General features: G+C 39.4%; 1 protein-coding gene and 1 long non-coding RNA gene across 5 annotated transcripts in view; one reads left to right on the forward strand and one right to left on the reverse strand.

The window, feature by feature from the left end:
• Positions 1 to 31: 31 nt before the first annotated feature.
• The window catches only part of LOC113681808 (uncharacterized), a 16,294-nt gene continuing 1,900 nt past the window's right edge, over positions 32 to 14,425 (forward strand). The window contains exons 1-8 of one of the 4 annotated variants that reach the window (XM_089214542.1): positions 6,373 to 6,425; positions 7,759 to 7,889; positions 8,275 to 8,566; positions 8,936 to 11,163; positions 11,802 to 11,929; positions 12,447 to 12,567; positions 12,744 to 12,826; positions 13,562 to 14,425. The exon at positions 13,562 to 14,425 is cut by the window's right edge and continues 1,900 nt beyond it. In XM_089214542.1, the coding sequence (XP_089070668.1) occupies positions 8,965 to 11,163; positions 11,802 to 11,929; positions 12,447 to 12,567; positions 12,744 to 12,826; positions 13,562 to 13,613 (2,583 nt within the window). In that variant the 5' untranslated portion in view covers positions 6,373 to 6,425; positions 7,759 to 7,889; positions 8,275 to 8,566; positions 8,936 to 8,964 and the 3' untranslated portion in view covers positions 13,614 to 14,425. Of the gene's footprint in view, positions 1,384 to 6,372; positions 6,426 to 7,538; positions 7,890 to 8,274; positions 8,567 to 8,935; positions 11,164 to 11,801; positions 11,930 to 12,446; positions 12,568 to 12,743; positions 12,827 to 13,561 lie in introns of those variants that run through there. The other 3 variants (XM_089214539.1, XM_089214540.1, XM_089214541.1) reach the window with 3 other exon arrangements.
• LOC149041186 (uncharacterized) lies at positions 4,207 to 6,207 on the reverse strand. The gene is made up of 2 exons (XR_016189174.1): positions 5,942 to 6,207; positions 4,207 to 5,767 (listed from the first exon to the last, which is right to left on the reverse strand). It is a non-coding gene; the product is annotated as an uncharacterized LOC149041186 (long non-coding RNA).

The following is a 14,425-nucleotide window of genomic DNA, read 5'->3' on the forward strand; positions in this document are numbered from 1 at the left end:
AGAAAAAAAAACAAGAAAAAATTAATTTCCCATTATATTTTCCCATTCCTCGTTTTCCATTTCCCATTTCCCATTTCCCATTCCCCCATCCCTACTCCCCACTCACTATTTCCGCTTCTCACATGTATCGAGAGTGAAAAACTTGTGATCATCACAGAAATTAGGGCCGTACCAGTTTATAAGTTTTATTTTAAATTACACGTAATCCGTTTGTTTAGGGCGTAGTTGAGGTAGTTCCAAGGTGTGGGTGACCTTCCTCTTTGCTGAAGAAAAATAATATTTCAGAACAAGAAAGAAAAAAAAAAAAGGGGGGGACACAGAGGGACAGTCTGGGCGTTGGCCGGAAAACGTCGATTTGACTTACTGGTAAGTTTATTTTTAGCTTTGGGCAGAAATGGAAATTAGACGTGGTTTGATGCTAGTGTGGTTTAAAGATTTAATGAATGTAACCGAAAATTCACGACACTCCTGATCCTTCACCCCTGATGAAGGCACCAGACAGGAGTGTCGTAATTTTGGGTCTATGAATTTTAACTTCTTGTGTTACGTTCATTAAATCTTTAAACCAGAGTAGTATCAAACTATGTGTGATTGTCCACCTGGTAACCTTGTGAACTTTAATATATCTTGCGAGAAAATAATAGAAATTAGTTTCCCCGGACGTCTGCATTGTAAATCCTTGATGTAGTTCTTTATTTCTGAAGTAATTATAATCAAAATATCGAACTCCTCGCTATTCGACAAAATCTCAATTGAAGAGAAATATTAGCTTGCTCATGGCCAGTTACTTTTATCTGATTCAGTAGTTGTCACATCATTAGCCAAGAATTTAACAGACGCTGGGATAATTTTCCCTATGTTACGCTGAGCAAATACTGCATTTTCCTCGTTTCCTTCACGTCAGAAACCAAGGGAAAAATGAAAGGAAAGGGAAACCAAGCAGTTTGAGCTCTCCGTCGGGTATGCCCCAACACCAACAACGTCAGACAGAGCACCTTCTTCCCTCTTGTATTGTTCAAACGGAAGTCCTTATCATTTTCCCGTGAACACGTATATTTATGATCAATTTGGGACTATTAACATATATTGTTTGAGTTCTGTAAATTTGAACTATAAATTTTCGGATCTGCGAGTCCTATTGAAAGCTACATGCATATTAGGATTCTTGCTCCTCCGTCCACTTTTAGTAAGTCCAGTACAGGTTACGTGTTAGGTGATTAAAATAGACAACTACGTAATACAAAAGCGTACGTGTCAGTCCACAAGTGTTTAATCAATACAACTATTCTCTGGAGCTCGAGTTGGCAATTGATTTTCTCACATACTATCGTTTTCACGGCGCGTGTGAAAAGTGTCGAAGAGCGAGGACGAATCTTTCCAACTGTAAGCTGTCCAACCTGTGTTTGACAGTGTCATTTTTGGCGACGATTCATCACTTCTCCATTGCTTTTAAACCTGTACCAAACATTTGATTACATCAGCAAAATTAGGAAAGCGTCCACCATTTTTAAAGCATAAGTTTAAGTGGTGGTCTTTGCGCTAAAAATGCTTTATTGACTATTTTACCAATCGGGTAAAGATTTCCAAGTTAAACTCCATAAAGCACGTACGCGAATATTCACAAAAGCTCAGGCCTCTGTGAATCGTATTATAATATGGAGAAGTGAAAGTGCTGCGTAGTGCATTATTTCCTTGATTTATGACAATTTATCAAATATTTTAGCTTTAACATATGAATTGCGCAGCTGTCTAAAGAGTAGATGAAAAGCTAAGAGAGAATTTGGTGCTCGAGTGAACAAAACTGCTTGCTCATCACGTTCTTCGCTCACTAGAGAACACTAGACGTAAGCCTTCCTTCAGCTCAAGGAAACACACCATTTTTCGATAATATTTCATGTTCAGCTCTAAAGGAAACGTAATTGCCCTTCTTAGGCATAAAATCACCATTTCCAATCAATAACGATATTATTGTAGACATCAGTTCGTTCACAATAAGCAACATGCATTTTGTCATGGGCGAATGATTGATGGCCCCTCTTGCAGGCAGGGAAGAGCAGTCAAACCTCGCGCATCGAGCAAGGCGTTTCTCCATGCGGAGCTGCAAAAGAACAATAAACTTCCCAAATCAGCAAGACTCGTTTACTTTACGGTAAAAAATGGCGGTGTTATACCGATTTCTTCTATCGCTTGCTTCAGTGCTTCGCTAATTCGATACTTAGCTTACGTCCCTTCTTCGATCGAACTGTAACATAAATTTCAACTCCTACTTTTCGAACCTTTCGATGACTGAAAACAACTTCCCTTTAAGAAAATTGAGATCATACTATGCTCTGAATTTTTCGATGCAAATCTCTTTAGACTTCCATGACAGACATTGATTCAAAATTGCTCACTACTGAATCGTGTGTTTGAAGCACTTTGAAAGCATGAAATGTGAGCTATAATTACTCCCAAGTCCACACTTCCAAGCAGATGCAACACTCGTCATGTCCTGAATTCGGCCGACATTTGTGTTTTCTCTCCATTCGCTTGTCCAGGCAAACATTGCAAACATCGTAGTGAAAGGATCTGTCCTTGTAAACGCTAAAGTAATTCAGTAAAAAATTGAAAATACATTCACTCAAAATACATAATAGGCCCATGGCACTACTAACGTTATTCCAACTTGGTTTCCCTCCTAAACTTTAAACCTCGCAAAACCAAAAACTAATGTGATGTTTTCTGCAAGGGCAAAGCAGGACTTTGTAGTGCACTACGTATTCTCGTCTGCATTCATTTAATGCAACGTTTTTTAATTATCTGTTTTTACTTGCTCAAAATCTTGTAAGGCATTACATAACTGTGCATAAATTCACTGCCAAAAGCACTCTGATAAAAATCAGCTTTACGTGTTGAGCCGAATCATACATGATTTTCATTGGTTTTTACTTACGCTCTGACTCACCGTTAACAACATTTTACTAATTTTATCATAAAACCAATAGATCTCGCTTTGCTGTGAGTCTGTACAGGGATAGATCACAGAAAACGTCAACATGTGATAAGAACATCAGTGATACACTCGGTTGCGCCTCGTAAGCTACTTTGTTATTGTTACCCAATTTCGTCATCTGTGATCTGTTACTGAACAAACGAACAGCATCATGGAATCTACTTGATAATTTGACGCACCGAACTTTGCTTCGGCAAAGGAAATATGACATGATATCAAAACAATACAAGACACTTCTCAATAAAAATACTTCACCTTACTTTCACAATGTGTTTCTTGTTTTATGACCGCTTACTTTGTTACAACGAGGCCATTTTAGTGAGTTATCAATTTCTAGGTTTATTACTCCTTAAGAGTAGTAAACCAGCAATAGGAAACTCGCTAAAATCGGTTCTTTTCAACACAGTAAGCGGTCAGACAACAAGTCATGCGCTGTGGAAGTACGGCGAGGTATTTTTACTGAGAATTTGACTATATTTTTTTCTTCTTAAGAGCGGTCGTAACTATTCTTAAACAGACTCTCGCCATGACTCTTATTTTGCAAGATGATCACCTCACAGCAAGAACTTGGGCTGTCCGCAGTGTAAGTGGACAGGACGCATCATTTGCACGCGCTGTTGTCTCGCATTTCGCAGAGTTAACTGTTAGTTTTTTTTTATGAAAACGTATAAGTAATGCCTAGTTTCTATCTCAAATTTTGTAATTGTTTTGATAAATTGGTAATGGGACTTCATGCAGTCCAATTCTGTCTGTTATCATACTCGTGATAAACAAACCGGACTCACGCTTCGCTGTCGTCCGACTTGGGTAATCTCTCTTATGATTACAGACCGAATCGGACTCCACTTAGTCCCATTACCATTATTACGTTCGGCTGTATGTTCAAACGGGAAGCCTCCATCGACCGACTTCGGTAAAAAGTGAGATGGTAAAAATGGAAAGTGCAAGAGTTATGGCCAGTTGGAAAAACCTGTTTGATTACGATGACTTTGCTCGCGTTACACAGAGACTGAAAACTGTTCAGTGGGAGACAAAGTTTCCTGACAACTTTCTATTGAAGGCGCTTGAAAGTGTCAGATCGAGAGCAAGAAGAAATTTCTCAATTGTAAGCTCGGTATGTTTGACCGTAATAATCAGCTGACCACTTTTCCACAGACGTGTACACTCGACGCCTTTCACTAAGATTTAAAGAAACATTTACAGACAGATCGTAATTGTTTCATTTCTTTTCTCGCTAAATCCAGCAAAAGGGACCCTTAAGTGACAAAGTTTTGATCCAACTGATACACTTACGCGTAAACGTAGTCTGAATCACGTTTCCTCGACAGCTCGGAGAAAAGTATTAGAAAGTAAAGGACTGCTTCCATTTACATTGCTTTATATACACCTAATTTTTGTTTTATCTTTAATTTACATCATTTCGCTATTATAGTAAAAAAAGATGTTATTATTCATGTGAACAGTCTGGCTGCAGTACAAAATAATTTCATATTCCAGTTCAGCCCTCGTTCAAATCATGCAAATATTTCTCCATTCTAAATCACGGAAATCAATTCACGCATAGATAGCAATGTATGGAAATTAAATCCGAACGTGGTAAATTAGTCCATTCGTTTTCCGTAGGTTTCGTGCACTCTTAGCAAAAAGGGAAAGAAAATTGCTGACAGCTGATGACGTTCTCTGTTGTGACTATGACAGTTGTCACGTAGGCGGAAATACTGTGCATACTAAAAACTTTTTAATTAATTTTCCCAACATAAGCTGATTTTTAGCGGCCACCTAATTTCCTTTTTTTGTCGAAAAGTTGATGGATTATTGAAATATCTCGTTGAAAAGTCGTGCACCGTCAAGGTGAAACATCCTACGCCAAATTTGTCTACGTTCTAACGTAATAACAGGTTCATGTGTTGTGAAAGTCACGCAATTTGCCCAGTTGTGCTGATCGCGAGGCATTCGACATAAGGTAGCTCTACCGCTCGCACTGGGCTGCCTTCATTTTCTTCAAGTTCCCACAAAATCACCACTCATAGAGAATAGAGCAGTCTTGTCGATGATCTTTCGCACTTGTTCCGTGTCGCTAGCTTAGCGAAGACGCTACCTCAGCGAAGATGCTACCTTAACTGCCCTGAAAATCGAAGTGATGATGTAAACATCAGTTCATTTCTGTGATCACGGTGTACCATTCAAGCTTCCTTTGGAGGCGTATACAACATTTTTCGTTGTTGAGTCTTTCAGGTAAATTTCCCAAAAGCTATCCCACGTTTTTTGGAAGTCTCCGTCTGACGAAATCTCTCGAAAATAAACTTTATTCACCACTGGCCTGAATTTTTTCCCACGCCGGTGACAAGTCGAAAAAGATATGTAACTACGTTTTAAGTTACTTCGTTCTGCACCGGATCTTCACTCATCGCAGTGGCACACGTTTTACGTAAATGAAAGGCAATAAAAATCTGTAAGAAAGCGTTTTGTAATAAAAGAATTCCTTCGTATAGTTAAGACACTCGTGCGCTTTCATGGTGAATCATCGTACGTCAAATTTGTTTGCGTTCCAATGCATCAACAGGTGTGAGTTTGTAGGTCACGCAATTTATCGCGAGGTATTCGATATAAGAGAACTTTCTTCTAGCACCTCCACCGCTTGCTTTCGCTCGGCTGCCGTCATTTTCTTCGAAAACCCACATAATCACCACTTATGAAGGATAGAGCAGTCATGTCGATGATTTTTCTGCACTTTTTCCGTGTCGCTAGCTCAGCGAAGACGCTACCGAAACTGCCCTGAAGTTGAAAATCAAAGTGATATGTTGTCAACATTACTGTTCGTCTCTTCGATAACCAGTCAATCTTCCTCTATTTCCCCTCTGACAAAGGGCTAACGCTCGAAACGTCAGCTTTTTTACCCTTTACGGTGGCTAATTTACGTTTTCAACCCAGTTGTTAACACTAAATTACCTGCTATACTCTCCCACCGACGCAGCACCACAGTTCCTTTAGAAACGTCCCCTTTATTCCTCTATTTAGAGACTTACGCGACGTCAGAGTCTACGTCTGATAAAATTTCCCAAAAGTCATGCGACAAATACAGAAAAATTTCCGCATGCATAATACCGCACTGCTCTGAAACGGTCTCAGTTTCAGAGATGAACTTTTCTAGTAACCATTGTTTTCTTAAAGATCAACTAACCGTCTGCACAATGAAGTTAGTCACAGCTTGATTCACACTTGAAGCATTATTGCTGAGTCAATACGTATGATCAGCGGCCCACGCGGCCACGCAACTCTAAGAATAGTGTATGACAACACTTCAACAAAGCTTATGAAACAATTCGGAAGGTGACGTAATTGTCTCTTTAAATAAGTGTAAAGTATATAAGTATAAATAAGCGGTAATCGAACGGAGAAAATTCTCGTGGAGGTGTGTTTCTATTCAGCAAAAGTAAGTTCTATCGTTTCCTTTAATTTTGTTTATTTAGACTGATTCTCAGAAGATTGCATGATTAATTCGAGCGTGTCTGAAATAAAATGTTGACCTCAGTCTTCTAAGAAGAGCCACATCGAGAGTTTTTAAGTTGTCAGAAGTAGTCGTAAAATTGAGGGAAAGCTCGAATTTTATTTCACATTGGTAGAGAAAAACCAAAAAGGCAAAAGGATTTAAAAGGGAACAAGGATAATTAAATATGGAGAAGATTGTCACGGATTCCAAATAACAAATTTAAACTTCACTTTCATGACGGTGTTATTGTTACTTCAAAAAATAACACTGAAAATTAATCAATAAAATAGATGGCGAAGAAAATTTTAATTTTAATTGTTTGATCGAGTGATCGACCGATGTTTTCACTATGTCAGATAATGAAATTTATTATATACTCAACAAAATATCGCGTTTCTGATTGGTCAATGATGAATGCATAAATAGGTTATAGAGTGCAATAGAGGTTATAGAGTGCAATACGGAGAAGTTGCCATGGAAACACCGGGGAAGCGCCAAATTTGAACACCAAATTATAAACAAAAATGGCTGACAGCCGGTTTGCTTTGTCAAACCAAAACATCGTTGAGCAACTTAAAGAAAATGCGAAAAACAAAAACACGTTGAAAGCTACACAGACCTGGTTAAATGTCTGGCAAACATGGGCGACTCGACGAAAAGTAAACCCAAAAATGGAAGAATACGAGCACGAACAACTCGATAAAATGTTGGAGTAATTTTGTCGATAATTTAATAAATAAAAAATCGTATGAACCTGCTCGTGCATTTCGTGATTTATGGTCACTCGTGATGTTTTGAAAGTTCTCAAATTGCACTCGCCTACGGCTCGTGCAATTTTGAGAACTTTCAAAACATCACTCGTGCCCATAAATCACGAAATGCACTCGCGTTCATACGATTTCCTATACTTATACTTAAACTCATAAATTTGTGATGTTAAAAATTTTATCATTGCGCAAATGTTTACCTTGTAACCTTGGAGACAGTGCAACTTCGGAATTGTTAATATGGATCGAATCGAACTACAATTTTGGATTTTGGAATTTGGACCGTGCCTCAACTACGAATATGACAACTGCATGTAGAGTATTTGAGCAGACGGGTGAAAATAGTCTTAATTAAACATCTTAGACCGATATAACTATGAGACTCAAAAAACTACGTAAGCTTGTAGACTTGCTTTTGTTGATAATCTTGTATGATTATGTTGTTACTCGTTGTTGTGAAGTTTTCTATTAATTTCCTTAATGTATTGATGTTGTTGTTTTTGCTGTAGTTGTCAGGCTTGGTTATATTGCTGTGTGTGTTTCAATTGCTCTAATAATGCTTCAGTGGCCGCAGAAAAAGTTCTCTTATGATTCAGAATGAAATAAGAAAGAAATTACAAGTTAAACTTTTACGATCAAGGTTGGTAACGTATTTCCAATGTTAGTTAACAAGAGATTACAAACTAATCTCGTGGATTAAATTTAACAATATGGTGGGTTAAGTGATTATTATCGCCTGGGAGGGGGGGGGGGAAAAGGATTTTGGTTGAGTCACGATAATACTGACCACATCTTCCCCATAAGGCTTTGCAACATTCTAAAGATATCCCTCCTCATTAGCAGTTAATTCAGTAGCAGTCAGTTTTCTATTCTATAGTTCCCACTTTATAGTTCCCACGTTAGCAACGACCGATTCCCCCCTCCATTCCCCCTGAAAAACACGTGATCCCCCAAATTCCTCAACTCCTCCCCCAGGTAGTAATAATGACTGCTCTTTTAGTGGGATTCTTTTTCATTGATTTTAGTGACATCCCTTAAGATACTGAAAGCTAAAGAGAAGAGCAGTAAACACAAAACCAGACACGGCGACCAACCGAACGGAAGTTGTCCCCCTGGATAGCGAGGTTGGAAATTCACCATCGAGTGAATGTGCATGGCAAGGGGAAAAATTATTGAATGAAGACACTTACTGTCATTTGTTAAAAGAAGAATACGGTCGCATTCTATATGAACGTGACTTTGCGAAAAGAAATCTAACAGTTGTAAATTACCGGCTTACTGGAGAGCTACAGAAAGAGAGACATGAAAAGAGCTTTGGTAAGAGTCTTTTCAGTCACTTTTCCTTTCGATCTTGATCATTAATTCATCCCCTTTTATATAAAAAGGCCTGCAGCTTTTTTCTCCCTTGGCCATACAACCCGGATATCTCCTTTCCCCCAGTATCTTGAGCCATTTCACTCGTTACTTAACCCCTTAATCCCTTCCGTTATGTCACGCCTCCCCCCCCCCCCCGCCTATTATCTCGACCTTCCTATTGAACCAAAAGTATAATGCCCCAGCCTCGCTACTGCTTTTGATTGAACGTTTCGTCATTTGATTTATTTTACTTTGATTGTTTGTATATATTCTTAGCGATGAAAATTATGTTCGAAGGCCTGAGCTAACAAAAATTTTTTATCTCAATAGCTGTGGCAGCCACGGATCAGCAAAACACCATGGAACATATTCCCGAAGAACCGATCATCCAGTCTAGCCCCCGACTGAGCTCGAAATACTCGAAAATACCATTGGATCATCGTAGTAGAGGGGGGGACGGCATGAGAGTCCATCCTCGTCTTAACGGGTATGCACATCACCAAGACATCGTTAGCCAAGACAGTAACTCTAAAGACGAAGACAAACAGGGAGATGAAGCAGCCAATAATTACACCAGTAGTTCTAATGACGATGACAATCGTGGTGGTGGTGACGATGATATTGATTATGATTATGATGTCATTAGAAATAGCGAAGAAAGCAGTGAGAACAAAGATGATGACGGAGTTAATGACGATGACAATGATGAGAACTGTGGTGAAAACTGTGAAATTGAATGTCTTAATAATCATAAGGGGAGCAATGGTTACGATGGTGGAAAAAACATTGCCAGCAACAATGGCGTTTCTGCTAAAAGTTACACAATTCAATCCACTCTAAGTCCAAAAGAAGACGAAACATTTGTGGAGTCAGATGAAACTGATGAGTCTCTAACTGAAGAGTTAAACGTCAGCTTGCGATTTGACTCACAGTGCAGCATTGATGAAGACACGGGCAACTCTAGTGCTGAGAGCAATGATGGATTCCTAGCCAACAGCAATAGTATCAACAGCAATAATGATAGTTCTTGTGGAAATTCCAACACCAGAAATGACAAGAAGAAAGCTAAAGAACTCCAAAAGACTAACAGCTTTGAAGTTGGAAACAATGCCGAGCTTTCAGCGGAAAGAGATGGTGAAGCTACAAGTGAAGGAGCAAGACCAAAGATACTTCTGCAGAATCCAATGATTTTTAACACATTTGAAACAAACAACCATGATGGGAAGATACCATCCTTGGAGACAACTGGTATTAATCAAAACTTTCTCGCCCGGCACTCAACAGATCCGAGTCTTCCACAGAGCTCGTTTGTAGAAAGTTATGACACGCGAGCCAGCGATAAGCACTCAGACGATTGGACTCAGCACTCTCTAAGCAGTAATAGCAGCTCCTCCTCACTTTGGAGCCTCCCCCGCTCACCGGCTCCAGAAAGAGGCGGGTTGATGCCAGAGAATGTATATTTCAGGGCGGCGAGTCCACGGTACAGAGATCCAATGCCAGTGAACTACCAGCCTGTGACACAAATGAGGGGGCAGCTCCCCAGTACTGGTGGCTTCAGCCGAGGCGTTTACTCGCTTCACTGGAATGAAAACTTGCCAAGTATCAAACATCAAACGAGCTTTTCAAGTTTTGAAGACTTTTCTGCAGGAAATGAGACTCAGACAGCATCACCTTCACTTGGAGTCAGACCATTGGCGCCCGTCGTGAGATATCCAGCCGTTACCGCCCCAAATTTTCCGACTACCACTTGGCAATTCTCTTCAAGCACGACTTCAGGAAGTGCAACCTCAGTTACTTCCACTTATGATGTGTTAAGCAGCTATGAACAAGAACGCGTAGGGGACTTCAACAGGTACAGGTCCTCCTATGAAGATACCCAAGCAAAGAGAGATACCCAGGCAAATAGTGGTTTGATTTCATCCGAAATGGTTTATGCAGAGAGACGAGAGGAAAGCTTGAGGAGCCATGGCCTATTCAATAATCAACAGGAGGGTTCATTTGCTTCATTATCTCTTAGGGACCCTTCACTGGTTTCTCTAGAACAACAAGTGGCTGAAATCGATAGAATTCTTAAAGAGCGAGAAGAACGAACCAAAAAGCAGAGAGAGGTGGCACAAAGACATAGGGATACAAGAGAAAAGAGGCGAAGAGAGGCAAGAGAAAGGAAAGAGAGAGAAGAAAGGGAAATGAGAGAACAAGAGGAGAGAAAAAGGAGGGAGAGGGAACAGAGAGAAATGAGAGAAAGAGAAGAGAGAGAAATGAGAGAAAGAGAGGAAAGAGAAAATAGAGAGAGAATGGAAAGAGAATTGGAAGAACGAAGAGAAAGGGATACAACAGTAAGAGAAAACAGGACCACAGAGGAGAGCCTTCCACTTCAGGAGACTCCACTATGGCAGTGCGAGCATTACCAGCGGAGATGTAGTGTCAAGTTTCCATGTTGCGGAGTGTTTTATCCGTGCCACCGCTGTCACAATTTATCGGGGACATGCCCTACTGATGATAAAAAGGCACATCATGCGACGCATGTCAAGTGCGGAAATTGCGGACGAGAAGAAGAGGTTAGTATCTTTTGCATACTTAGAATCTTGTCGTACTGATGAAGCTTAAAGTAACAAAGTTATAAAAACTAGATTTTATCTCAAAAGACGTGAAGTTAGGATCCTATGGAGGTGAATTACATGTAACTTCAGATTTATCAGAAAACCAAGATCAATAAAAAGCCTTTAGCTTGTGTGACGTAAAAACGAAATTCCTTGAGAACATGAAATCCAATCAGATCAAAGGAAAAACTTACAACGACCCATTGAGAAGATGGTGATATCATGTAATTGGCATCAAGCGCGGAAGAACAGTTATGCCCAGGTCCCCACTGGTTATAGTTTGGCATCTGATTGGGTGGGAAGTTGGTGCGAATCTTTTAGATTGATCAAACAGTTCTATAACGGGAACGCAATGTCATATGCTGGTTTATTTTCGTCACTCAGTTGAAACGAGAGCTTGGCTCCAGTGTGCAGCTGTTTAAGTCGTGCCTCTACACAAATTGTCAGAGATATTATTAACGATGCATTTACTGCACGCAATGTTTAATTAAAATATTAGAAGGATAAACAAATTCTTTGAAACATTCTGAAATTTAAAAAAAATCACACTTTTAAAAATAACACCCTCTGACTGATGATATTCTAATTTATTTCAGATAAATGAAGAAAGTCAAACCTGCAGACGCTGTGGCGTAAAATTGTCCGAATATTTCTGCCCAAAATGTAAGCATTTTACAGGTGTTGACAAGAACCCTTTCCACTGCGAGAAGTGTGAAATCTGCCGGTAAGTTGTTTTTCGATTGAAATATACTACGACTCATAGACACGTTTATTACCTCGTATGCTAAACATTGAAAGCATTAAGTTATGTGCGGAGCCAAAATCTTTCTTAAAATGTATTGTTTTCTTTAAATCAATGGGATATAGTTTCGAGGGAATACAATAAAGGTTGTTTTATTTACTGGTAACTCGTAGGCTTTCTAAAAATTTCTTTAAGTGTTATTCATAATTCTACAGGCCATATTCCATATTTCTCCAGCTCTGCCTGGCCAACAAAATCTGTTCCGAGTGCTACCGGGGGCGAAGTAATGCGAAGTTTTGCATTGCGCAACAAGATTTTGAACAATTTTCCAAAGGTCATAAAGAGACGTACCATAGGTTGAAAGAAGGAAACGATGCGTTGTACACTGGCCTGTTTCACCTTTGCAAAGAGCATTCCAAGAGCTATTGCTTTGTTAAAACATAAGTTTTAAGAGACAAATCCGCCGGTTTGGATTTAATTTAACCAATCTGTTTTTCAGTATTTACAAGGACAGATCATTTCACTGCGACGTGTGCAATGTTTGCCTGGACAAGCGACTGGAGGGAAAACACAAATGTCGGCCGAACTCAGGACATGACGAGTGTTGCATCTGCTTGGAGGTAACTATAGATCATATTTTATACTTTTAAATTACTTCAAACACGTAGCCAGGAATTTACGCTTTTTAGCAATGATCTTGATTGATGAAAAAAAGCCCCAGGACACACAGCTGATAATGATGAAAATTTTCGGGTACGAGTGTTACTGACACGTTAAATTCTGCACGCTATTTCAGGACGCTTTCAGCGGTTGTCAAATCCTACCATGCTCACACAAGGTTCACAAGGAGTGTGCCATTGCCATGATACAGAATGGCGTGTAAGTATGCTTATCAATGCTTAAATAGTTTATAGCAACTGTTCATAACGTTTTTAAAGGATATTAATAAATGAGAGTATAACTTAAGAAATAGTGGTGATGATCACGATGATAAACGATAATTACTATGATAATCACATATCATCAATAAAGTTTCCAAATATGAAACGGGACAACGGCGTTCGTCCTTTGGAAGAGCGATGCTGTCATCATGAAACCGTTTCCGCAGTTGTCAATTGATATACCAAGACTTCTCTTACTTGGTGCCATGAGAACGCCATTGCGCTCTAGGGATGTAGACATCAAACCCATATATTCTGTGGGTGTAAGTAGCGTTGTGTTACGCAATGAGGTACAGTATCAAACGGCAGTTTTTTGTTGAGTATTGAAACTAATCCAGGATTGCTTTGGTTTTGCAGAAAAATCGCGCCAGCCTCTCAACAAATCGAGTGCAAAACTGAAAGCAATTGCGGCTTGGTGATTCACGTTTTTACGCGCTTTCCTGATTTTGAATATTTATTGGTTGTGAGCAATTCTAATCGAGTGTCAAAAGCAACCGGGACAGCATTGGCTTTCCTTCACTTCGCTCTGTGATTGGTCTCGAAAACTCACATCTCGACCAATCAGATACAAAACGAAACCCATCCGCGACTAGATCACTCCTTTTTTCCCCGCCTTTAGAGAAGTTTGCTTCGAGGGCTCTGTATCTCACTGTTTCTTTTCTTTTGCTTTCAGACGTAATTGCCCAATATGCCGGCACCCTTTGTATGGTCAGCTCCCGCAGTAACTTCTCAGACTCAGGAAACAGAGGATTGAAGCCAAGATGGTGAATACAAGCTAGAATTCTCCGCTACCGAGTGCTTAAACTATCACCATCAAAAAATGTGTACTTTGCACTGCTTGTCAACGTTTCATCTGATACTAGAGTAAAAGATAACGAATGAAACGCTTTTAATCCTTCTATAATCAGTTTGGAATCAGTGCTAACAGGAAAATGAACATAGAATATTTGTACTAGGTTGCAAATGCATGAGAAAGTTTAAGTAAACTTACAGCGTAAGATAAATAAAGTGAAATAAAATTTCCCGTAATTGTCGAAAGGAAGAGTAAGTCAGTGAACTCTATTTAAAACAGGGTGGCCCCATTCAGCTACGAGGCTGTTGTTCAGAGGGGCCCTGTATAAACCTTAACTCATTACAATATTATAATCAATTACAAGAAACACTTGTAGTCTAAAAACTTGTGGTCTAAGAAAAACTTAAAAGAAAAAACTTACAATGTTTATAATCGAATTCTGATGAACACTTGTAGGCTAAGACCTTATAATATTACAAAAAAAACTAGTAACTAGATCTATATTACAAGATAGAAAATATTTAAACATCAGCTCTTTGTAAAAATCTATGCAAAATCGTGTTTCATCGCTAGTCGCTTAAACGCCTTCTAAGACGCTGCCCAAGGTCTTGAAGGATGAATGCTTTCACCCCCTCGTGGATTGTAACTAATGAAGCTGTGGTTTCTTGTAACATAGTCAGAAAGAATGAGGACACTAATTTTCAATGGTCTTAAGCTAAATGAGGAAAAAACCGAGCTGCTTCT

Source organism: Pocillopora damicornis, chromosome 8 (assembly GCF_964200805.1).
Source record: "Pocillopora damicornis chromosome 8, jaPocDami1.2, whole genome shotgun sequence".
Classification (NCBI taxonomy): domain Eukaryota; kingdom Metazoa; phylum Cnidaria; class Anthozoa; order Scleractinia; family Pocilloporidae; genus Pocillopora; species Pocillopora damicornis.